The sequence below is a fragment of the Epinephelus fuscoguttatus genome, linkage group LG7 (assembly GCF_011397635.1).
Source record: "Epinephelus fuscoguttatus linkage group LG7, E.fuscoguttatus.final_Chr_v1".
NCBI lineage: Eukaryota > Metazoa > Chordata > Actinopteri > Perciformes > Serranidae > Epinephelus > Epinephelus fuscoguttatus.
Window position 1 is genome coordinate 40,603,563 of NC_064758.1, and position 25,402 is coordinate 40,628,964.

General features: G+C 41.0%; 1 protein-coding gene across 3 annotated transcripts in view; it reads left to right on the forward strand.

Moving 5' to 3' along the window:
• The window catches only part of nckap5l (NCK-associated protein 5-like), a 61,769-nt gene that overhangs the window by 21,157 nt on the left and 15,210 nt on the right, over positions 1-25,402 (forward strand). For 2 of the 3 annotated variants that reach the window (XM_049580176.1, XM_049580179.1), the window contains exons 2-3: positions 6,230-6,315; positions 24,820-24,960. In XM_049580176.1, coding sequence (XP_049436133.1) covers positions 24,820-24,960 — 141 coding nt within the window. In that variant the 5' untranslated portion in view covers positions 6,230-6,315. Of the gene's footprint in view, positions 1-2,603; positions 2,910-6,229; positions 6,316-24,819; positions 24,961-25,402 lie in introns of those variants that run through there. The other variant, XM_049580177.1, reaches the window with a different exon arrangement.

Consider the following 25,402-nt stretch of genomic DNA (forward strand, 5'->3'; position numbering starts at 1 on the left):
ATTGTAGTGGAGTAAAAAGTAAAATATTTGCCACTAAAATGTAGTAAAGTAGAATAAGGTTGCATTAAAAGGAAAGATTCACATATAGCATGAATACATTAAATGTATATTTAAATACAGCACTCATGTAAATGTGCTTAATTTATTCCATCACTGCATTTCAGACATAGAAGTTCTGCCGTGAATCTGGGGCACGTGTGGACTCGCCAAACTGGCTAGACTGTTTTGGTCAAATCTAAATGACAATAGCTTGAAACAACTGACATTCATGCGAGCACCCCGAGGCGCTGGATTTTGACTATAGGAAGTCTGTTGTGGGGGCAAAGTCGATTCAGGTCAGGTCTCTTGTCGACTCAATTAGGGTCAAATTCAGAAAGCTCAACTTTGAAATGAGCACGTATGGATCTGCTGTTTTTAAAGAATAGTTTGCAGAGGCAGTCGTCGGGATGTTTTGCCTTCCATGATGACTTTATTGTATTATCCTCCCACACTCAAGTCATGAATCCCGTGTTGTCCTCCTCCTGTTGTTGTTGCCTTGGCGCCCAGTCATTTTGTCATCAGACTCGGTTTAGTGTGTCTGGTATGTCTGAGGCTTCATTAACAAGGAGAGCGGATGAGTCAGACAGGGTGAGAACCTGCACATGAACCCACACTGAGACACTCCTTTAGAAAGCAAAGTTCAGTTGAAACATGCTGCTGCTGTGATATTGATTCAGAAAAATCACAGAGTGTGAGAGAGTTAGAGATCGTCGGTTAATCGATTGGTTGATTGACGAGATGAATCTGGAGCTGTTTAGTTAAATAATTGATTGTTTCAGTCATTTTTTTAAAATAAAAATGTTAAATATTTCTTGTTTCAGCTTCTCAGATTTGAAGATTTAATGTTTTTCTTTGTTTTAAATGCTTGTGAACTTAATATCTTTCAGTTTTGGACAAAACAAGCAATCTGAGCGAGTCAAGTTGGGCAGTTTTCTGAAGCTGAAAAGTTTAGTCGATAATCAACAACCATTTTTATAATATTTTTTTAGGCAAAAAATACCAAAAACTAGCTCATTAATTTAAATGTTTTATTTTATGTCATAGTAATTAGAGTATCTGTTGTTTTGGACTGTCAGTTGAACAAAACAAGCTTTAACAAGAGGTTTTATTTACTATTTCCTGACATTTATAGGCAAAACAATAAATAAATCAACATACAAAATAATCAGCTGATTAATCCTGGGCTGCGACTGAAGATTATTTTCAGTCTAATCAATATTTTTTATGTCTAGAAAATGTCAGAAAATAGAGAAAGGTGCCAGCTATAACAGAGCAGGAAATAATTCGAATTTTGGCTTACAAAATGACTTAAACCATCAAATGGTTCTCAAAATGGTTGCCACATCGCATGATTCTTGACGTCACCGCCACTAAGCTTTCAACCGATTTCAGCCGCTTTATTTTAAAAACATTGTATAATGGGGAAATCGGACTGTTTAAGCTAAATAAGAAGCTGTAATGGCGGACTGCCAGCACTCTCGCCTGTTCGGGGGTGATGACGTTTAATGTCCCCGACAGGGTTTGTAGTCGTATTGAGCAACTTGTTAGCAACCGCCTTTTTTATGACACGTAAAAGCTTCAAAATTCACAAGTAGGGTATTTACTGACGTGTTTTATGTCGTAGAACAAAACCTGAAACTCACATAAGCTTTTGTTAACCACAAACCTTATTTGAGGCATTTTATTAAAATCCCATTCAAAAAACGTATTGACTTTTAGACGAGAGAACCGGAAGTGCTAAAAGCGCTAACGGAGTTCCGGGTTTACTGGCACACTCTACAGCATCGTCAAATAAGAAAGACCCTGCCACCGTGTGTGGACACACACTCTTAGATTTGTTTTTATTGATTGTGAATTTTTACAGTGCAAAAAAATCCAACTCAGCGGCAGCGCCCTCTGGTGGCTAAACTATGACATGGTGTTATTGTTTACAAACAAGCCAATATACACTAATACCAATATGTCTGCAGTTAGGTAGTATTGGCTGATATATTGATGTAGCTCTATTTGTCACATATGATAATTCAATATCTTTAGTTTTAGGAAATATTCACTGTCAGCCGTCACTGTTTTCTATCATTTAATCCACCAATCGTTCAATAACAGATATAATCGTTAGCTGCAGCCCTGTATCTCCTGTGAGTTTCCTCTTCCTCAGTGCAGTCAAACACTCATCACCACTGTGATTGAGAAAGACAATCCTCTTAGCTCAGAGCCTGTTTTCTTTCTAGGGCACACTGAATGGCTCTTTGCAGAAGTCCTGTCAGTTCAGCCCGGCTGTCGGATATCCTCTCTCTGTTAAGTTCCTTTGTCCGCTACATGGTAGGGTCTCCTTTTTGAAACACAACCCCCCTCTCCACCTCTTTATAGGCCTGAGCCGGCAGCTGCAGGGTTAATGTTTAGCAGCAGCAGCAGCAGCAGCAGCAGCAGAGAGAGGCAGGAGTTGTAGGAGGAGGAGGAGGAGGGGAGAAGGAGAGCGGCAGTGAGGTGGGGGCTGGTCCACAGCTGTTGTAGTAGGCAGGGTCTATTGGGGTAGGAAGCCTGCCTCACTCGCCCTGGAACAATGGGAGACATGGCAGCCTCTGCAGACAGCACAGGCACACACACAATGCACATGCCCAAGGACAGGCCTTTGCTGTAGCTGTAGCGTTAGAGAGGAAACCGGCTTCCTCGTCCACGCTTGCAGGGTGACGGCACTTTGAACGAGGAGGAAAATAATCTCCTCGGCAGCCGGAAAACAGAAATGTAAGGTTGTGGCCTTTCTGTCGCTCTGTCTCTTTTTTTTCCCTCTGGTGCCTTTACGTTTGATTCTGCTGTGAGGAGATCTGTGGATGTGCTGACTGGATGACTGAGAAGGCAGCAGGAGGAAGGTGAGGTGACCCAAAATGTGTATTTGACAGAGGGGGGGGTGGGTGTAAATATATGAGTACTGATTTGATTTTTACAGCTGACAAGGTGTTTTGGGTTTTTTTTCGCCGTGTCTTCATGTTGTGACGGCGTTTAAGTGTCAAAACAAAGCAGATATTTTTACTTGTATGAGATTTAAGTGATGTGACAGAGAGGAAGCACATGTTTTTTGAGGTTTAATGTTGTCGACTTGAAATGAATGGACTCTTTATGTGTTCAACCTTAACATCCGTTGGTTAGCTCACATTTTAGGAGCTCTGTCACCACACAGTGTCTTTTTAATTTTGGCCAAACCAGCACAGAATCATGTCGGATTGTTTTGGTTGCAGCAAACAATGTGTCATAAATCTGCCAAATGTGTACGGTAGTGGTGTTGGTGGTGGATAGCGCAGCCTAAATGTTGTGTGATGAAACTGAGATGGAGGAGCCTAGGATGTGTTTCCTCTCTGGGTGTGGAGGTCGCCTGGCACAGATTTTAAGAAGGTTCCCTGCGTTGAGTTTGATTGCTCTCAGACATACATGGCGCACATCCAACCTTTCAGGCCTTTTGGGAAAGGGAGCTCCCTTCCCCTCCTCCATCCTCCCTCCCCCACCGCCTCCGCTCCTCATCCCAAATATTGCTTGTGCACGATTCGTCTCGGTTCCTTATAGCCAAACATCAGACAGGAAGCAGCGCAGAGGGAGCTCCCCCAGCCTGATTCTGTCTCACCCACATTCCCTCCTCCTCCTCTTTGATATTTATCTGCATCTGTATTAATGATGCAGACAATCGCGTGGTAATGGTGTGTCTGCACATGAAAAAACAGCCCGACTTTGGCCTACATTTTTAGTCTTCCCCAATCTTGTTTAATTCCACCATGTGAGGATTTAGGTTTTTGTCACATTGTTTACATCTCCCGCCTACACACTTTGCCTACACAGCAAGAACTTCAATCTGCGCCTTCGCTCTGATTGGCAGATGGAAAGGGTGGTGTTTGACATATCCTGAGACGGCCTTGCCTATGCCAAATCCCCAAGAGTGCGACTGACATGATTTAAGAAGCTTTTGTGCATTTCTTCTCTCTGCTTCGGCTGAGTCGCCTTTGAAATTGTTTTTTTTTCCTGCTGCCCTCATTCCATGAATCTCATCTGCCACATCCTCCTCTGCAGCATCTCAACCAAACCGCTTTGAAAATTTGATTCAATACTTCATCGTCTTCTCAGCGTCCAGTCGCAAATATCAAACTCCGTCCTCGGTAAATAAATACTGGAGATGAGCAGCCGGTGAGGTCTCACGCGCTTTTTTATCTCTGAGCTCTGCCGTCTTTGTGATCTCGCTCTCATGACACAGATCACAGATCACGGTCGGCTCCTGTGCCCAGAACCAGGTGCACCGAGGAGGACACTGCGAGACCACATGATCTGCTCCTGCTCTATTAAAACCCAGATTGAGAGGGCAGATGCTCAACACCTCTAATCCCATTCAGTTTGACGAGATCTAAAAGGATCAGGCCGTGTTACCCTTTTAGAAATGAAGAGTTAATGCTGCGGCTTGGCGTCTAAACATATCTGAAGTGATCAGACAAAACGCCTGCTGAAGAGACGCTGCAGCAGACGGAGTGCTCCATTTAGGTTCTAAATAAAATAAGGATGCACAAATTTATCGGCAGCACATCGGCATCAGCAGATATTCGCCTTGTTCACTAACACCTGCCTATTGATGTTTGTTTTGTCGCATCAACTTTGCGCAGGCTAGAAAGCAGAGCTCGAGGCTAACGCCATCCCATCATGCCAGGGACAATAGAAAGCATGTTTCAGACGAGCAGAGATCTTCCTTGGGATGGCGTCTAGATATATCTGAAGTGATATGACAAAATGCTGGGTGAAGAGACGCTGCAGCAGACATAGCGTCCCTTTTAGGCTTTAAATGGAATAGGGATGCACAAATTTATCGTCTAGATATCAGTACCGGTCGATATTTGCCTTGTTGACTACCACCGGCTATCGCAAATAAGGTGGCATTCGCGGATGCTTGTCTGTTGTGTCAAGTTTGTCTGTTGTGTCACATCAATTTTGTGCAGACTAAAAAGCAGAGCTCGAGACTAACGCTGTCCCGTCGTCCTGGGGACAATGGAAAACATGTTTGGGATGAACACAGATCTTTTCCTGGGCCTCCATCGTGACAAAAGGACGCAGTTAACTTACTATCGAAGCATCAGGAAACACACCTTATTGTTTACCTAATAATGTGACACTGTGAATGCAGCCGGTGGCCACAACAAACTTCTCACAGAGGTTGCATGGAGTTACATTATGATGCATTCAAGCTCTATTCAGTAAAAAAGTATTGGACGAATGTAAACTCTCATGATGTGTTTAAATGTGATCTTGTAAAATAAGATTTTGGCAAGAAACTTAAATAAATACAGTTGTTTGAAGGAGAAACTTCACAGGAATATAAAATAGATATTAGAGAGGGAATTATGACATATATTTATATATAGTTCATAAATGTGTATGACTGAATTTGTGCTCATTCAAGGGTAACGAAGGGGTGAATGATTTCTTTGCTTCCCTGGCAAAAAAGGGTTAATAAATAACAACAACAACAACAACAGAAAATATCTATCAGCTGCGGCCAAATTATCATTTTTAAACATTGGTATCAGCCCAGATTTCGATGCATCCCTAAAATAAAACCGTTACAGAAAGTAGAGATAATTAACAGTGGACTGTGTTAAAGGGGAATCCCACATTAAACTGGAAACTAAAAAAAAAATCATTGTGTGGCACTCAGTGTGTAAAGTCCTGCGTTATCAGAAAGACATAAAAGGGGAGTTCTTAATCGCTGTGTCTGCTGAATTATTCATCCATCTTTCTTTCATTACACTTTACAATGACTCAGAGATGAAAGGGAAGACGAGAGGAGGGGAGCGTGATAGAGGAGTGGGGGCTTGTGGTCTTGGTATGGCTGGCGTCTGCCGAGCGCTGGTATCTCCCGAGGGCGATGCAGCGTCTTCCTCCCCTCTCGGTTTCCTGTTCACTCGCAGATTGGAGGAAAGCTGCAGCTCATAACGGAGGTGACACTGGTTTCAAACCCACCCGGTGGGCGACCCCAAAACTCCCGCCATCAAACTTCTCGAGATCTCATTACACACAGACACATCCTGTTGTTTCTGTCTCATAATTCAGGGCACAAATAGGATAGGCTGAGATGTCAGGAGGTTTTTCGCCTTCTGTGCGGAAAGAAGGCTGATTTTAGTTGATTGAAATTAAAATGTGACCTTGTGTTTCTCTCCCTCAGCTCCTTGGTTTTGTTGTTGGGAGACAGAGGTGCCTGACAGGAGACTGACTCCTCTTCAAGGATCATAACGAGAGCTGAAACCACAGGTGAGAGTCGTCGTTTTGTCGTCAAGTGATTATGATTTTCTGTTAATCTGCAGATTCATAGGTTTTTTGTGTGGACTGTGAAATGTCAGAAAAAAGATGGAAAAAAGCTCATCACAATTTCTCAAAGAAAGGTGACAATTGTTTTCGGGTTAACAAATATTTTTTTCATTCATTCAATCTGCCCGTTGTTTTATTGATCGTCAGAATAGTTGAAGTTTCTCAGAGTGCCCAAGCTCACAAAGAGCCCAAACCCAAAAATATTCAATTTGAAAATTATATATAATAGAGAAAAGCAGAGAATTCTTACATTTCAGAAGCTGGAACCAGAGAATGTATTAATTTAAAAATGCTTTAATTGTCTTCATTGATTATCAAAAGTTGAGATTAATTTTCTGTCGATCACTTAATAGAATAATCGACAAACTGTTTCTGCTCTAAAAAGCTTGAAAAGCAGCAAATTGTCACGACTAAGAAGCTGGAACTTTATTTTGATAATACCTTAAATCATTAATCAGTTATCAAAGCAGTAGCTGGTCAGTCCTCTGAAGTTTAACTGTGATTAATCGACTCTTTACCATTTCCTTTTCTAAAAATAAAAACGTTCTGTCTCGGAGATAAAACACCATAAACAGTTAAACTGACCTTTGCAGAAGTGGCTGCTGGGTAATTTGTTTAAAGGACACCATGGATGTTTATTTACAGCAGATGACACGTTAGTTTTCCTCTGGTGTCAAGTTGCTCTTTATTTGTTTGCTGATGAATGCTCACCAGTGTCCCTGCAGCTCTCGGCCCTCGTGCACAGGTATCCATTCGAGAACAAAAGCAGCACATGCTCTGTTGGCTCGGAGGCGAACACATGATCCTCTCTGTGTTGTTCAGTGATTGGACCTTTAAGCTGCGAGCGCTCAGCCTCGCTGCTCTTTGTTTACACTTGGCAACGTCGTGTTTAGTGGCTGTGTTTTTTGAGAAGGATGGATTTTCAAGAACAAAACAAAAAGCTTTGTGCTGGCTTTGACCTCCAGTCTTATCTGTTTACTCCTTTTTGTCTCCTTCCTTTTATATCATCTATCACAGCTTCTCTTGTATGCTCTGATATATTTCTTCATTTTTATAGTCGGAGAAAACAAACACTTTTATGGCTCCATACTTGAACATGTTCTGTAGATTAAACATGATTGATGTTTGTCAGCGGGTGTTACACTTGCACTCCCCCTGTGATGGTATCTTATGAACAGGGCTCCAACTAATGATTGTTTTCATTATTTACTGAACTGATGATTATTTTCTCAATTATTTGATCAATTCTTTGGTCGAGAAACTGCCAGAAAATACTGAAAAATGCTCCCATGTTCCAAGATAATGACTCCAGCAGTCCAAAACTCAAACATACTGAGTGCACTATCTCATATCACAAAGAAAAACTTTAATATGTCACATTTCATAAGCTGGAATCAGCAGATTTTTGCTTGAAAAATAACTAAAATTATTATTAAAATAGTTGCAGATTAATTTTCTGTCTGTTGACTGATCATTGAATCGACTAACCGTTGAAGCTCTACCCATGACGTCATTCTATTTGTTGCTATATTAGTTTCTCATCCTGATCTTTTGTGTGTCTGCCTGTAGTTTTTTAAATTTCACCTCATTTTGGATTTTTCTGTCTTAAAGGTGCAGTATTGTCCACACTGTCTGTTTTAAAGTGACACTTTCATAAAGCTTGTGGATTCACAAGGGAGATTTAAAGACCACACTTTGTAAAATTCAGTGCAGCAGAGGCTGAGATATTGTGGCATTTAGTCTCTAGTATGGAGGCAAAAACGCTGGATCCTACGTTTCCCATAATGCAACTGGATAGTGTCTTTCATGAAACCCTTCCTGCATCCTTAATGCCCGCTTCTCTCGAGCTCCACACCTCCAGTTTGTTACACAGACTTTCCGGTAACAATCCTAAAACTTGAGGCCGAGTTGAGAAACCCCCATGATGACATCGCCCTGACATCACCATGACATCATCAGGGTTATTTTTGTCAGGCATCTTAAAGCTCCCTTCAGAGCCTCAGAAGACATATTTTATTATACAACAGTTTTCACAGATCGTAGTTTCACAGAAGTAAACTAATCTTCAAACAGACATGAGGACATTTGATCCTTTATATGATCATTTCCTCATGACGACAAATGTCCTCTGAATGATGCATCAGTCTGTAGTGGAGACATTAAATAATGACTCTGCTGGCAGTGGTGTAATGTTACTGAGTACACACAAGTGCTGTCCTTAAATACAAATATTAAGTGCCACTTTCTACGTCACTACATTTCATAGGGAAATATTGTAATTTTACTCTCTATCTAGTCACAATCTAGTCACTTTACATGATGAGAGCTTATAAAATAAGATGCTTTGTTACAGAGGAAGGAGCTGAAACACTTTCAGTAACCATTGAAGGGAACAGTTAGGGGGAGTTAGCGGCATCTAGCAGTGAGAATTGCGGATTGCAACCAGCTGAAACTTCTCCTGGTTAGAATTCCTTCTGTGATCATAGTTTAGGAGGTTTTCACCAGGAGCTGAATTATCCACAGAGGTCTCTCCCTCTCCAAAAAAACAGACCAGGTGATTAAAACTTGTAAACACTGAATAAAGCAGTTTCACATTTAAAAAAATCAGTGTTTTCCCACACTGTTCATGGCAGAGGGGCTTCTAATAACGGCCAACACAAGAATATGAATGTCCCTATCTAGAGTCAGTGTTTGGTTTGTCCAGAGTTTCATATTTGACAAGCTGACACCAGTGAATTTCAGGCAGATTTACTTTAAAAGTTACTTAAAGGTGCTAGGGGTGGGAATCTCTAGGCACCTCACGATTTGATTCAATTCTGATTCTGAGGGCAGCGATTTCAATTAAAAAACGATTCTCGATTATAAAAAGAGCCAATAAGAAAATTTACACTACCTATTGAAAAACATTATTGTAATAAAGCTGGGAATACATATCCAATGCATACAAACTGTATTACTTACTGTGGTTGAGATGACTACACTCCACCAGTCTCCTCCGGTCCATCCTCCTCATCCACAAATCTCAACGGGACTCTCCAGTCCCTCGTCGACCTCCTCGACATTCAGTTCAAAACATGAACTATTGCAAAAAAGACAAACGATGGCAAAACTATGAACTATGGCGAAAACACGACGAAAACGCAACATAAAAAAACTCAAAAGCTCTCAAAAAACCACAAATACTACTATTTACAACACCAAATATTATTTACAAAGAAAACGCCACCCAAACTCCACTAAAACTCACAGAACTCCGCTAAGACACTGCTAAATCACTCCAACTTGCACTCTCCTCGTCAGCTGTCACTCTCCTCCTGCTGTGCTCACTTCCCTCCCCTCCTTCACAGGCAATGACGTAATGTACCGTATATACTGGAAAGCTCAGCTTCTCAGCTTTCAGAATCCGTTGGAATTACGTCGGTAGCGTGAATGGTCGAGGAATTTGAAAAACAAATATAAAATTAAAATCGATTATGAGTTTTCCACATCGATGCTTGCATCGTTGAAGACAGGATCTCGATGCATCTAAAAATCGTTTTTTCCCCACCCCTAAAAGGTACAGTGGGTAACGTTTAGGGGGATTAAGTGGTACTAGCGGTGAGGATTGCAGATTGCAGCCATCTGAAACGTCTCCCGGTTAGAATTCCTTCAGTGTGCATTGTTCAGGATGCTGAATCATCCACAGAGGTCTCTTCCTCTAAAACAGTTTCATGTTACAAATCAGTGTATCTGCGACACTTTTTGGCATGTCGGTGACTGGCAGCCTGCCCACCACCTGCTAATGTGTGCTCTCCTTTTGTCTCTAAATACATTCAGGAGGTTTTTACTGGGAGCTGAATGAATGAGCAGAGGTCTCTTCTTCTCCAGAACAAACGGGCCAGGTGATATAAACTGGTAAAAACACTGAATAATGCAGTTTCGTGTTTATAAAAAAGAAAAAAAGAATCATTCATTGCAGACGGGCTTCTAACTATTGAGGACAAAACGAAAATGCAAATGTCCCTTTCTAGAGCCGGTGTTTGGTTTGTCTGCTCTGGGCTACTGTAGAAACATGGTGGTGAACCCGCTCCCTATGTAGATATAAACAGCTCATTCTAAGGAAGCAAAAACACAAGTCTTATTTTCACGTGATTATACATGACAGAAAACACATTATATTCAGTCTCTGCACATATATCCCCCTGAATCCTACACACTGGACCTTTAAGATAATTTTCATGCAGAAATGCCAAAACATCACATGACTTAAGCTTCTCAAATGCGATGATTTACTGCTTTCCCCTTGTAATTATTTTTATAATTTTAGTTTTTTTATAATTTTAGTTTTTCTAGCACCTCCTCCTCCACTCAGCAGCTCAGTGCAGTGTGCAAAGCAGCAGCATTAACTCTCTTTGCATTCCCCTCGTGGCTTCTCTCTGACAGCGCCAGCGGCTGTAAGTCTGCCAGCAGAGCTCTGTGGAAGGAGCTCCCTGGCACTGCAGCCCCACTGGGACACATTGACCCTCTCCTCTGCCCCGTCAATGAGCCTCTGTGTGCTCAGTCACAGGCTCCCAATCCACCACCATGATGACAATACTGCAGTTTACAAAGCAGCCGGCAGCTCTGCCTCCCTCTGCCTCTTCAGAGGATTTAAAGTCAGACGTAAAGACGAGGCGAGTGTATTCGTAAAGCAACTTAAGTGCTGTAAGACACAGATAAGAAAAGGCATTAAGAAAAGATATAAATGAAACACAAGACTATATAAAAAGACATAAATTTGATCTGCAACTCGCAAAAATGTCGAACATTATCTTTTCTCAGTTTCTCTCACGTCATGATTTAAATGTTTTTCTTTGTGATAAATGAGAGTAATCTGAGTGTCTCTGGGTTCTGGATGGTTGGCTGGGAAAACAAACTGAAGATGTCATTTGCACTCTGGGAAATTAAAAGATGCATTTTTCACTGTTTATGACAGTTTGTAGACGTCGTTTGAAGAATTGTTAGTAGCAGCCGTAGATCAAACTGCACCCACACAGACCTGATGAAGCAGATTAGCTCAGTTTTCAGTGTTAAATATTCAATAAATAATACATAAGAAGGTTTTTATTACAAACTGTACCTTAAATTGTTGCACACTTAGTATTTATTGTTATAGAGACATATTAGAAATTTGAAACCATTTTTTTTTTTTATCTCCGAGTGAAGCAGCATTTTGTTATCATGCAGCACAAACCTGGAATAACCTCCCAGATGGTGTTAGACAGCTCCGACTCTGACCACTTTTAAGTCAAAGCTGAAAACGTTCCTTTTTTACACGGCCTACTTCACCCTGTAATGACTGCAACCTTATTTTTAAACTCAATTTTAAATCATTTTAAATAATTGTTTTATCTTTGCACGTCTTGTCTGCACTTTTGCTATTTTTAATGGTGATTTTTTTTTTTTTAAATGTAAATCATTTAGTGATTAATTTGACCTTTTATATCTTTTTTTCAATTTACTCTTTTCTGTATGCTTTATTATATTTTATTATAAATAAAGCTGCCTTGCTTTTAGGGGCACTAACGTAAAGCAAGTTTAGTAATGTAGTAACTCTCAACAAAAGGGAATTTTAAAGTTCTGTACATAAGACACAAAAGCCATTAAGATAAGATATAAAAGAAACACAAGATTATATGAAAATAAATAAATAGGATTTAAAAGAGTAAATTAAGACTTGAAAAAAAGCTCAAATAAAATAAAACAGATAAAGCAAAAGAAAAAAAGATGACAGTGAAGTGAAAGGTGTGACTAAAAATTCCCAAATTTTATTTAATAAAAGCAGAAGTCTTAAACTTTGATTTAATAGAACTGAGAGTTAAAGGAGGCCCCAAGTTTCTTGGTTTCAGATTCAATTCAGTTTCAGATTTGTGCTGCAGAAAAACTGAAAGTCATTTTTTAAAGGGTCAGTTCACCTACAAATCAAAAATACACATCTTATAGATATCAGCTATAGCGATCTCTGCCTTCTCTCCAGTATAATGGAACTAGATGGCACTCAGCTTGTGGTGCTCAAAGCGCCCAAAAAATTGTCTCTTTTCAGAAATCATGACCTGGTTACTCAAGATAATCCACAGACCTTGTTGTGAGCAGTTTCATGTAGTAACTATATTCTTTCTAACTACATACGCACACCGTATCACTGCGCAGAAGGAAGTGTGCATCTACTGCTAGCTCACCACTAAGCTAGTTAACATTCAAGGCTATTAAATGGTGGCTGGGACACAGTGTCATGTCATTGGGGTTAGGGATGCACCGAAATGAAAATTTGTGGCCAAAGCCGAAACTGAATATTATTAAACGCTTGGCCGAATACCGAGTACCGAATAACGAATATCATTGTTTAGTTTTTCATTAGTTTTTGTAGATGAACCCCCTCCAGATTAGTGTTGTCACGGTACCAAACTTGGATCCCACTGTGCGATACCAATGAAAATATCATGGTTCTGAGTAGTATCACGATACCACAGCGAAAATGAGGCAGATGAGCCTTTTGTCATTTATAAAAAGATAAATCACTTTTCTATAATACGTCAATGATATTTCAATGGAATAAATTACTTATTGACTTATTCATACTTCAAAAACAGCATCAATAAGTGATTAACACAGGGGGATCAAAATAAAATAAATAGATGAAATAAGAATCAACCAGCCACCCTCCTCCCCTGACAAGTAAAGAACAGTCCCTAAAGTGCGGTGAGGTTTGTGGGCCGTGAACAGCTCGTTTCTCCTCTGACACGTCACATACCTGTGTTCGGCTGGCTCGGCTGTTCAGGTACTTCTGGGCAGTCATGACACCAAGAAGAGGATATTATTGGAGCCGACTTCTCTGTCGCCGGTAAGCCAATGGCCGCCATATTTGACAGGAATACATTACTGTCTTTGTCTGTGACCCCCGTTCAACCCACAATTGGTGGGATTTGCCATTTGTTTCTGCTGCTGGTTGAAATCTGTAGGCTGCTCGCACAGCGTGCTGAATGATTTAAGCCTATTTTGCTCGCTCAAAACTATTTTTAGTCGCAAATGCGAGTGCAGTGACAGAAGGATCGCCACACTGCCGACATTTTATTCCGCCCGTCATGGCACGCCCTTTGATTGCGTTATCAAAACACGCCACTATTATTCAGCTTTGCTTTTAACTTATTCCACTGAATACTGAATGTGTGTTTTTTTTGCAATATTCAGCCGAATATATTCGGTTACCGAATATTCGGTGCATCCCTAATTGGGGTACAACACAAGCATAGTAAAGTCTGGTCTGCACTTGCCGAAAGGCTCAATAGCTGTCACACTAGTGTAGAACTTTAGGATGTGTCTGCAGTCAAACTTGGGTGTGAATATATTTTTCATGAAAATAAGGATATGGGTGAGAATTACAAATCTGCCATTACCATAAAGATCTTCAACAAAACACCATAAACAAAGAGTTTTTTATCTGAAAACGCTCTTTTGTATATCGACTTCTGTCCATTGGAACTAAAATGTTCTGTCAGGCTGAGCGCACCCAAAGACCACCTGAGCGTACGCCTTGTCTTTATTGCTAACACAGTCTGCTGTAACCCTCCAACATGGCAGCTCCAGTTACATTGCGCATGTTTCATATGCTATAACCCGCTATAGAGTCAGGGACTGTGTCTCAGATTACTTTTAGTCACCTAGCTAACATTAAAGCTTAGGGCTGGGAGATAGAATGACTATGTACGATTTATATCGCAAGATTCAGATTTAGACAACACTGTTTATATCGATATCAGGTCAAGTTTCGCCACATGACGCATACTAGTGTTCATCTCTCCTCTCTCACACTCTCTGCACAGCTCCGCCCCCTCACTCACTCATAAGTTTCCCATCAACTCTCAGAGAGACACAGAGCTGCTCCTCTGTTTAATCTGTCTGTTCATTAGTCTACAGTGTGACTTCGGTCTGGATGTTGCACGTGCTACACTAAAGCAGTCTGTGAGATGAAATTTCCGCAGCACATGTGCAATCCAGCGCTGCGCTGCTAGTTTGTGTGTGAGGTGGATTGTAGCGTGTCGCCATTCTTCTTGGTAGTTGTAGTCTATGTGTTACATAGAAACAGCGCCGCGATGCAGGCGATAGATCTGTTTAAAAAATGTGGTGACAACACAGAAGTTAAATATACAAGACATATATAACGTGGGCCGAGTCTCTCCCTCCTTCCCTCCCTCGGCCTCCCTGTTGATGCTTTGTGCATAAATAAGCCGTGTGCCCAGCTATGTGCAGTGATTCAGTTGGCGGGTGTAGTTTGGTAGAAAGAAAATAGTTTCTAAATAAAACAGCTCACAACAAGGTCTGTGGATTATCTTGAGTAACCAGGTCATGATTTGTGGAAAGAGACATTGCTGTTGAGTTTTTCAAATGTATGTTTTGGCACTGTTAGCACCACAAGCTGAGTGACATCGAGTTTCATTATATTAGAGAGAAGGTAGACAACTCCAACACTCGGCAACTCACACTAAAACAATCTAGATTGATAAACAGCACTACAGGTAAGAGGAAAAATATGTATTTTTTAATTTTGGGGTGGACTGTCCCTTTAAACTCGAGTCATTCTCTGGTTGCAGCCTCTCCAGTATGAGAATTTGCGCCTTTTTCTTTCTTCTTCTTTCATCTTAAATTAACGACTAAGAAAACAAGGACGGACACTTTTCACTGTTTTCTGATGTTTCACAGACTAAACGATTAATCAAGTAAAATAGTTGGCAGATAAATTGATAATTAAATAATCGTTACTTGCAGCCCCTAAATGTTCCAGTGCTTTACAAACCAACTGTAGTATTTAAAAATCAATCCTTTGCCACACAGGAAGCCAGAGCAAAGATCTGAGCACTGGAGTGATTGTGTGATTAATAATGACTGAACCCCTTCATGCTCTTTCATCAGTTGATCGGGGAATCAAAAGGTTTTAGACGCAGCACTTGTTTCAGGCCTGTTGGATTCTGCATAAATGGGACACAGCTTGTTTGAAGAGATGCTTCTTTCTGGTGGCATTCTCAGCGAGGCTCATGACGTTAACTCTGCACATCAAAAAGAAACCACAGCAGCAGAACCACATTTTCATGTTTATATTTAGCTGCACTTTTGTTTGTCTTTTTCTCCACGCTGTAATTTCCATGTGAATGTTCGGCACAGAGAGAGATGTGTGTGCATGTATCTCGGCCCTGCTGCCCCGAGCTTTAATGTGCATTAGTGAAGAGAAAAGCTGGTATTTATAACTGCTCAGTATCCAAGGTCAAACGGATGGCTAATATCTGCTTCCGTTCTTAGATGGGCCGCATTGATCAGCCCTCCATTATACGTTCAGATTTGGCTGTGTTCAGTCAATCGTGGCTCAATAAGCGCTCTACACTCTGGACGGTGCTGCTTAGGTTTGTCACTCAGGGTTCACAATGCACAGTGACGTTCAATAATCTTCCTGTAAACGCTTTGCAAACAGCTCCAGTTACACGCGGCCCAGCAGGTCTCCAGTTCTTATGAATCTATTGAACATTTCCCAGTAGTGAGCTTTATACTCTGTGTGTTTGATACCAGTGCCAACACCATAGCCTGAGTTTCTCTACCAAAGCCAGCTTGATGCCTCGGGGCTTCAACGAAAGGATTATTTGAATTATAGATTATTCTGCTGGCTATTTTCTCCATCATTGGTTTATTTTTTGGTCTATAAATGTCACAAAAACAAAAATGTTTAAATGTGATGTCGTCAGATTTCTTGTTAAATCAGACCAACAATTTACAGCCGAAATATATTCAGTTTTCTATAGTAACATGGCATGGCAGGGCTCAACGTTTATAATTTTTTCACTTACCTGGCTCTGCAAGTGCTTTAGAAATTGAGTTGTCCAACGTTGCCCCAATACATATTGTATTATTTTTTAGCGGTTACTTAATAACCATGAAGACTAAAGTTAAGTCCATTTTGCGAATATGTGTCTTCCCTCAGTGTTCATGTTTCACACAAACATCGGCAAGGCCCCAGAGGAGGGGTCGTTGGCAGCCCTCTTAGCTGCCATGCAAGCAAGACGCCTTATCGCCTTTTTTTCTGGCACCGCAGCTGGGCAATACATAGTTGGGATATCACCCAAATCCTTCAGAACACTTCTAAACTGTTTCCAGGATAACTGAAATGCTTAACCTGGAAATCCAGATGCCCCGCCCCTAGCAAGTTCTAATTTGCACTGCACGGAGATCTGGCCCCGATGAGCAGAGCCCGCTGAATCGCCTGTTGGACCAATCAGATCAGTCTATGTAACAGACGTGGGCTCTGGGCGGGTGTAACACAATGAGGACAGCGCTGCGCTGTAGGAGTCGAAAAGTAAACAGCCAAGATGGCAGCTGCTAAAGGACCGCGTCCATTCAGTTTAGCTTTGGAAGAAACGCTAAGCCAACTACGCCTGTCTTTTTCCTTGAGAGAGGAACAGAGGACTGCCCTAGAAGCCTTTGTTTCCAGAAAGGAATTTTTTGCTGTTTTGCTGACGGGATACGGCAAAAGCATAATATATCAGTTAGCCCCACTGGTCGGCAAACAAATGGGGCTTAGTGCAATGAATACGTCACCTTGTTTTTTGCTCTGATTGGCTATCGTGCTATCCAATTGCGTGTAGCGGCATTTGAAGTGCTGCTCCTTGGGTAGGAAGGGGGTATCAGTGAGGGCCAGACTCAAAATCTTTCTAGATTTGAGTCTGGATTTTCAGGATAACTGAAATGCTAGCTTGTGCTTGAAAGAACTGCAGCGAAGAAATCCCATGCAACCAAAGAGCAATTTTCCCACAAGCCACCATTTTAAAAGAGATGTCTATAAAAATGTTGACACCTCGAACTGCAAGCAAGGTCAATTATGAATCTTTCTAGTCTGAAGTTTTTTGAGCCATGGTGGTTTTATATTTGTAAATCTTTACTGACACTCAGAAACATGATTTAAAATCCGTGACGACATCACAATGTAAAGTCTATGAGCCAAGCAGGAAGTTGCAGATGGGGCCAGCACGAGAAGTAAACCCAGAAGCTGGAAGACTTTCTTGGCTCAAGTGCCAGGTGAGCAACTCCATAGGAACGAACAGGCGCCATCTTAAGATCTGGTATGTAGGTATTTTTAAATTCTGTGGCTTGAGCTCAAACTTTTTCTGTACCTGCCGCCATTTTCTGGTGAACGCCTGATTGGTACTGTGCATGTGCATCTCTCATCAAAGATTAGAAGGAAGTGAGATGGCTCACTCCTCAGCTATTTCTATTATCATCTCAGGAAATAATTATATGTTTAAGTCTTTTTTTTTACCACGCTCCCAATTATGCAAGTTGGTCGCTAGATACACTAGCCCAGTGTGGCATTTACTTGCCCCATCCTTATTGATGATCCCTGCATGGATTAAAAGATTTTTTACATTTAAAAAACTGAAAGATTTGACACGCTTGCTTGAAAAATGACTTTATGAATAATTGCCAGTTTATTTTCTGATGGTCATAGCAGCTCTGCTTCAACACTGAGGACTATAAAATATGTTAAACTTAAAGAATAAGGCTGACATTAATCTGTATTTTATATTGTTATCAACACATCCCATTTAAAAAGACCAAAATCACCATTATGTTAGTCTGTCTGTGTCTCTCAGCTCTGAGACTATTCATACCTGCTGAAGACTAAAGCAGCTATCATCAGTATTTATATACTAACAACGGATTAAATGACAACTTGTGGTGAAGTTTATGTTCACCCTCGAAAAAGCTCTGATTAACCCAATGTACTCTGCCTGCTCAACAGCAGACAGACACAGTTAGAGACCAGCTGATGAATACGGTGCAGCTTTTAGCACTTAACGAGACAGATATTCCCTTTGGGCGCTGGTGGAGACCAAAAATGGAGCTAAAAGCAGAGTGAATTTTGGACTTATATATTTCTCAGGTCACCACAGACACAACTCCAAGTTAATGCTAATGTAGCTTTGTGTCTGTTGAATAATTAGACAACTGTTTATGGCCAAACCTGAAAAAAAAAGCAGGTTTAAAAACAAGTAAAAAAGGCCTCATCGTTTTTTTGCACACGTTACTTAAACAGGAGGTTTAAGGTGCCTTTGCAGGGGTCTATTTTCAGCGGAGGATTAATCCACATGTGGTGTTCTGAGTATCTGCGGCAGTAAGACGGTGTGTGTGTGTGATTGAGTCAAAATAAACTGCAGTGTGTGTGTTCATGGTAACGAAGGAACATGTCACCCAGTGGAACAGTACGGCTTATTGATGTGTTTTTTTTATAGTGTGTGGACAATAATGGAGCTCTGTGGCGCAGAGGATGAAGATATTTCAGGCTTTAATACAGAGATTATACTTGTTTGGAAAATCATTTCATTGTTGGCTGTTCATGGGGCTCAGTGACAATTAGAAAATATAACATATAAAAAGGAAATGTCTGTGGCGCCCAGTAGCTCAGTGGGTAGAGTGGGCGCCCCACAGTGTAGAAAGGCAGTGTCTTTACTGCAGCGGCCGTGGACTCAATGCCAGCTTTACGTACTTCAGTTTACAAGTGCTGAAGACACATTTTGGTTTGTTGTAGACTCAGGCGTCTAAATATTTGAATGTCTCTGTAAACTATACGATATATTTACATTTACACTGTGGTTTGTTTGTGTGTGTGTCACCGGTAAACTGTGCCAGTTCCTACTTGGCCTCCAGCCACAGAATCAGGCTCGTCTCATCCGCTCTAATGACTCGCTAAGATGTGACCGTTAGATCTGGGTCCACATCCACACACCTACTTCCCCTCAGACGACACACACACACACACACACACACACATACAAACACACACACACACACCTGGAGCTATGCCTACTAGACTGGTCCTCGGCCATATGTCCTGCAGTGTAGCGTGCTCACAGACTCGGGCAGCCTGTGCAGCTCAGCGTGGCTTCAGCAGGTCGAGCTGCAGATGAATATGGACAGTTATCTTTCTACTCAGTCAGTGTATCTGAAACAATGCAGGATGGATGAATTAATGTGTTCACTCAGTCATCTTTAATACACAGAAGGTACTGTGTTATGTTTCTGAGCCCTGTCTATGTGGACTGTCTAAACTGTGAGGCAGTGTTGAAGTGAATGTTGCTGCTGTCAGATAAACAGAATATAAACAGAGTGTAATGATGTTAACGTCAGTGTTGGAGATGAGAGCAGTGTCTGATGTGAGGCAGAGCTTTGGCTCAGTAACTGCTGTGGATTTGGTCTGTTGGAGAAACCAGGTGGATGGGGTTTACTGCAGCAGGATGACGGGGCCCAAATAGTCAGTTGACACAAAATTAATCATCGACAACTCTGATTTATCGTTTAATTCATTTATGTTTAGTTTAGTTGATATGGACGTCACAGTAGCTTTAGATTTGTATATTTATGCACAAGAACCAGATGTGCTGTGTTTAGTGTTTTCAGCTAAACGCTAATTTGCGACACCTGTCCACAGGAAGAAATTGAAACAGTAAAAAGAAAAGAAAATGCATTCGCACCACAAGGTTACATCCACAAATAAACACATGAAATTCTGGTGTGTCTACAGTCGTATCAGGCGTGATGATGTAATTATTTGCTGTTTCCTCTAAAATGTCAGGATTCTTCTGCGTTTCTCTGTAAAAGTATTCTGCATCTAACGAGTCAAATATATCGATTCATTGATACATATTGATTATTAATATTTGAAACGGTTTTAATATTCATTTTCCGCAGTTAGCGTTAAACTCATATTGGCTGCTCTTTAAGTCATTCTGCTTTTCTCTGCTACTAACCAAGAAAACAATAGCTGTTGTTGTCATATCATAGTTTTATTGTATTTAGTTTTTAGTAAAAAAAATTAAATTCAGTCCCTTCAATGTCAGTTTTTCCCTGTAGTATCAAAAACGGTATCAAATATTGATCTTTTAAAGGAGCTATATGTAAGAAATCTAAAGCAAATAGTTGTAAAATCCTCCTAATATGTCACAGAGACTAAGGAATAATGTTCATATAACATACTGATCTCACCGACAACAATAGTACAGCCAGAATATTCACATTTAAAAAACATTTTTACGGTCCGCAAATCACGTTTATGTTTTGAATTTGTGTTTTGGCCTGTTGCGCCACCCACCGCCGTCTACCAGGCACGCAGTCAGTAGAGTCTCAGCATCAGTTACAGTTACGACTGAGCTACAGCAGCACGGCAAGCAGCATTAGCAGTGTCCCAGTACATAGCATTAGCAGCCGGCTCCTCCTCTGCTGTATCCCGGCAGCAGCGTTAGCAGCAGAGAAGCCGGACTTGCTCGAACGGTCCGCTGGAAAACCGAAGATCACGGACACGGCGACACGGCCCTGCCACGGCAGCCGCCCGTGGGCAAACAAATCAGTCTCCAGCGTGCCACTGTCCAGCAACCTCGAATCTGTAGGAGAGGGGGGGCGGACACGACTCGCGGCAGTATTTTGAACTTGAGTGCAGTAACCGTTTTGGCCACATTCTTACATACGGCGCCTTTAAGGTATTGTATTAAAGTTAGAAATTGATTACATCCAACCAGAGCTGCAAACAGCAGTAAAGTGCAGAGTAACATAGGAAAAACAACAGTAATATACAGAAAATACAGAATGTAGATCAAACATTGAGGGGTAGAAATGACTATGCTACAAACTATACCTTATGAGCAGCATGAAAATCATGTAAACTATATCTTTATGTATTAGACTGTAACTCTAACAAAACAAGACATTTCGATGTTAGGGATGCACGATAATATCGGCATGTTATAGTTCATGGCGATACTGGCTTTAAAATGAACTATCAGATTCAGCCAACATGCTCTTTCTTTTTTTGCACAATGAATAAATACTACGTACACTGAAAAGTATGGTATTTCATAAGAGTGTGCACGCATAATATGATGTTAATTCCACTACAGAAGAGACTTGATCACTAAAATTAGGTGGGAAAAAAAGTGGATATATCGATATTGGTTATCAGTTCTCGGTCAAATGAGTTGTTACATATGGGCATATTGGATATTGGCAAAAAATTCAATATCGTGCATCTCTGTTAAAGATGTCACATTGGGCTTTGAGTAATTAACATTTTTTCTGACTAAAGAATTAATCAGCAGTGGTGAAGGAAGAATTCAGATCCTTTACTAATACCAAACTGTGAAAATACTCCACTACAAGTAAAAGTTCTGCATTCAAAATCTTACTCAAGTGAAAGTATGTCAGTATTATCAGCAAAATGTATGTATCGTGCTCATTGTGCAGTAAAATCTTCCCTGTTGGTGTTTAACTATTCTAGCTGATGTTTTTGGATTAATATTACCGCTGCATCAATGTGCATGTTGCATTTTACGGCTGTAGATGTTAAAGGTTGTGCTAATTTTAACTCCTTTATATCCTGTTGGGAAGTTTAATCAATGCATCATACTCTACAGCATCATCATATGATTGTGGCATGGCGGTGCTGTGAGAACCACAAAGAATCGATATGATGTTGTTTTTTATTTTTACTGTTTTTATTTGGAGTTTCCATAACAAAAGACCACAATAAACACAATACAGACAATAATGACATGACCTTCAGTATTATTGTTACAGTATTACATATTAACACACACACACACACACACACACACACACACACACAGTAAAAGGAGAAAATTAATTAATTAAAATAAATATATAAATAAAAATAATAATAATTATAATAAAAATAAAATTAAAATTAATAAAGATCAAAAATAAATAAATAAAAAATTTGTCCCATAAAATATAGAATAACTTAAAAGGTCTCAGGTAGGGGTGAGGGGTCAGGAGCTATCCTAAATTGCTAGAGGGGAATTCTTTCTCAAAGTAATCCAGGAATGGTTGCCACATCTTAAAGAATTTCTGAGTGGAGCCACGTATGGTAAACTTAAACTTCTCCAGCTTAAGGTGGGACATAACACTCTTAACCCAATGTGTGTGAGATGGAGGTGTAGTCGCCTTCCACCTGAGAAGGATGAGGCGTCGAGCTAGGAGGGAAGAGAAGGCTGTAGCCTCTGACTGAGAATTTGGAAACGTTACTCTTTCTGGGGCAGTTCCAAAAATGCCAGTAATGGAGTCCGGGGTAAAAACGTTTCCACACATATGAGAGAATGTTTTAAACATGGAGGTCCAGAATAATGCCAGTGCTGGGCATGACCAAAACATGTGGAAAAGCGTGGCAGGTGCCTGATGGCATCTCACACATGTTGGGTCTACATTTGGATACAGTTTGGCGAGTCTATTTCCACATAAGTGTAGACGGTGAAAGATTTGAAACTGTATTAGGCCATGGCGAATACAAACAGAGGACGAGTGAATCATCGTAATTGCAGATTGCCAGGACTCATCAGATATCTCACCTCCAAATGATGATGTTGTTTTTTAATGAAACCAGTGATTTACAGCCCTAGTAGAGGTATAAAGTAGCATAAAATGGAAATACTTAATTGCAAAGTCAAGGTCGGTAGTTGAGTAAAGGCACTTAGTTGTATTCCAGCACTGATGAGCTACATGACCTCAGACGTGATGATGCTTGTGTCACTCCAGCCGCAGACATGGAGGATACTTCACACACTTTTAAAATCCTGTTTTTGTCCCTCCACTTTTACAGTTTTATTGACCTTTATTTATTTATTTAAACTCTCTGAGCAGCTGAACAGAGTCCTCGTACTGTCCACCTGCCAACGTCTCGATGAGAGAAGCCCTGAGCTGATCAAAATGTTGAAACATTCATTATAAATGTCAGCTCACAGCAATTAGCTTCACAAGCAGCACTGAGTGCTTAGTGGATGTCTTCTGCCCTCTCAGGCTGCATAAAGGCTGCACTAAGTGATTAGTGGAGCTTGTCGGCAGAGGAAGACTCCGCTCAGGGCCGGAGAGAAAAGTGACTTAGCATTTCTGTTTTTTTGTTGTGTCACTGTTATGGAAATCACAATAATCTGTTTCTATGTCAGTCATGATTAGATAAAGCAGTTTAAAGATATTTATGGTGATATAGTAGAAGAGATTTAGAGTCACCAGTTAACCTGCATGTCTTTGGACTGTGGGAGGAAGCTGGAGATGGGGCATGGCGCAAATTGAACGACAGGAGAGAAACATGTGGTATAGGGTAGCGCGGGCAGCGTGACACCTCTGACAGGTGGGGTCAACCTCAGGGAACAGTCTGGCAAGTCTGCTTCTGCAGAGATGAGACAACACTGCATTGATTTTTTTCAATCTGTAACTTTGTTCACATAAATCTTCTCATTTGATTTAACATCCTCTGAGGACTGAGGTGTCAGACGTTAAAGGTGCACTATGCAGGAATTGTTGCTTACTCTTTGTAAACTCACCACAGTAAATAAAAGTGAACACCAACCCCCTGATTCTCTAGTTTTGGACCGAGCTTTGTCTGCTTGCTGTTTCGCCTCGCTGTGTTTGCGTTTTTCAGCGCTGTGTCTGCAGATTTTGTAGCTTCCTCTTGGATGAGTGCTGCCTAAGGTCTGGCACCTGGTCGCTACCTTTTTATAAAGTCCTGACCTCACCTGCTCGATGTGCCCAGGAAAGTCCAGAGCACAGCAACATATAGTGGAAAATAAGAAAATACAAGCACAGGGCAGAGCCTCTGCGGATAAATACACTGCCACACACTTCAGGTGGATCACAAGTGATGATTGAGAGGGTTTACTTTTGTATGAGTCCATTTTGTTGTGATAGTTTTGGTGAACAGAAAAGAGTGACGCTACAGTCATCATAATGTGTTGTACATAGAGTAGGCTTTTGGGGATTGGGTCAACGAAAACCCCCGATTTCATTGTGTCCTGCGCCCTCTCCAGAGCAGGCACGGATGCACCGATCCAACTTTGCTCTATCTCCAGATACAGAGTACCAGTCTGATACCAGTGCTCTGTTTCACAGATTTAAAGTCTTTGATACCTCACTGCTTGGAGCTCGTTGCTGTTACTTTAATGTAAGGTAACTGAGACCAGGGGCGGCTAAACTGAGTCGCAGCCTGTGGTGATTAAATGAATGTAACCAGTAACAGAAGCAACACATTCATATTATGATATTGAGAAAGAAACTGTGTTTAATGTGCTGCATATCAGACAGTTGCAGAGGAGCAGGGTAACAGCTTGTGACTGCTCACCTGTGACGTATCCTACAGACATTTAAATATGTACAAATCTGTTAGTATTTACTGTTTGACCCAGATCTGATGTGTGATTTTAATTATGAATAATTAATTGTGTACAGAAGGTTTGTAGCAGCAAAAAGAAATAAGACAGAGGACGTTCTCATGCTGATGGTCACCCTGCAGAGCGGTACATGTTTTACTGCTGGGTGTTACTTCCAGGAATTAAACGTTTTAGTGCTGTGGAGATTGTGGCATTGATGCAGTGTCACCTTGTGTGTTCACAGATGAGAACAATGTCTGATGAGACAGAACAGAGAATGTGTGATGAAGACTTCGGTTCGGACGAGGAAGGAGAGGAGGGGGACGTGGAGTCTTTCCTGGAGGACAACAGCAGCGAGCTCATGGACCGACTGAGGGAGCTGGAGGTGAGTAAAACACAGCGCGCTCTGCATCACAAGTTGGATTTTAATTACACTGATTAGGAGGAAATTGAAACGTAGAGGTGTGAGTCTTGTGAGACACAGAATCCAAAACGTAGGTTAATACCAGGTCTGAACAGGCTCACAGACTGACCTGAAGATTGTCAAAAGACTTTTACCTGACTGCTGATAGATTCTCAGACTGACCATTGTAACAGTATACTGGAAAATATCTACAACTTAATGGTCAAAATGGGGGTCTCTGTATTTTGATATATATGCAGTATCTCTCCACAGTAAATACACCGATCTCATATTGTGTGTGTGTATTATTCTGTGTAGTTTGTTTAATTCTCAAAAGTGTGAACATGCATTCAGAGCCCGGGCTGAGATGGTCACGGAGCTCGCCAAAGCGTGCACTGCTACATCCTGCAGTGTCCATCTGGGT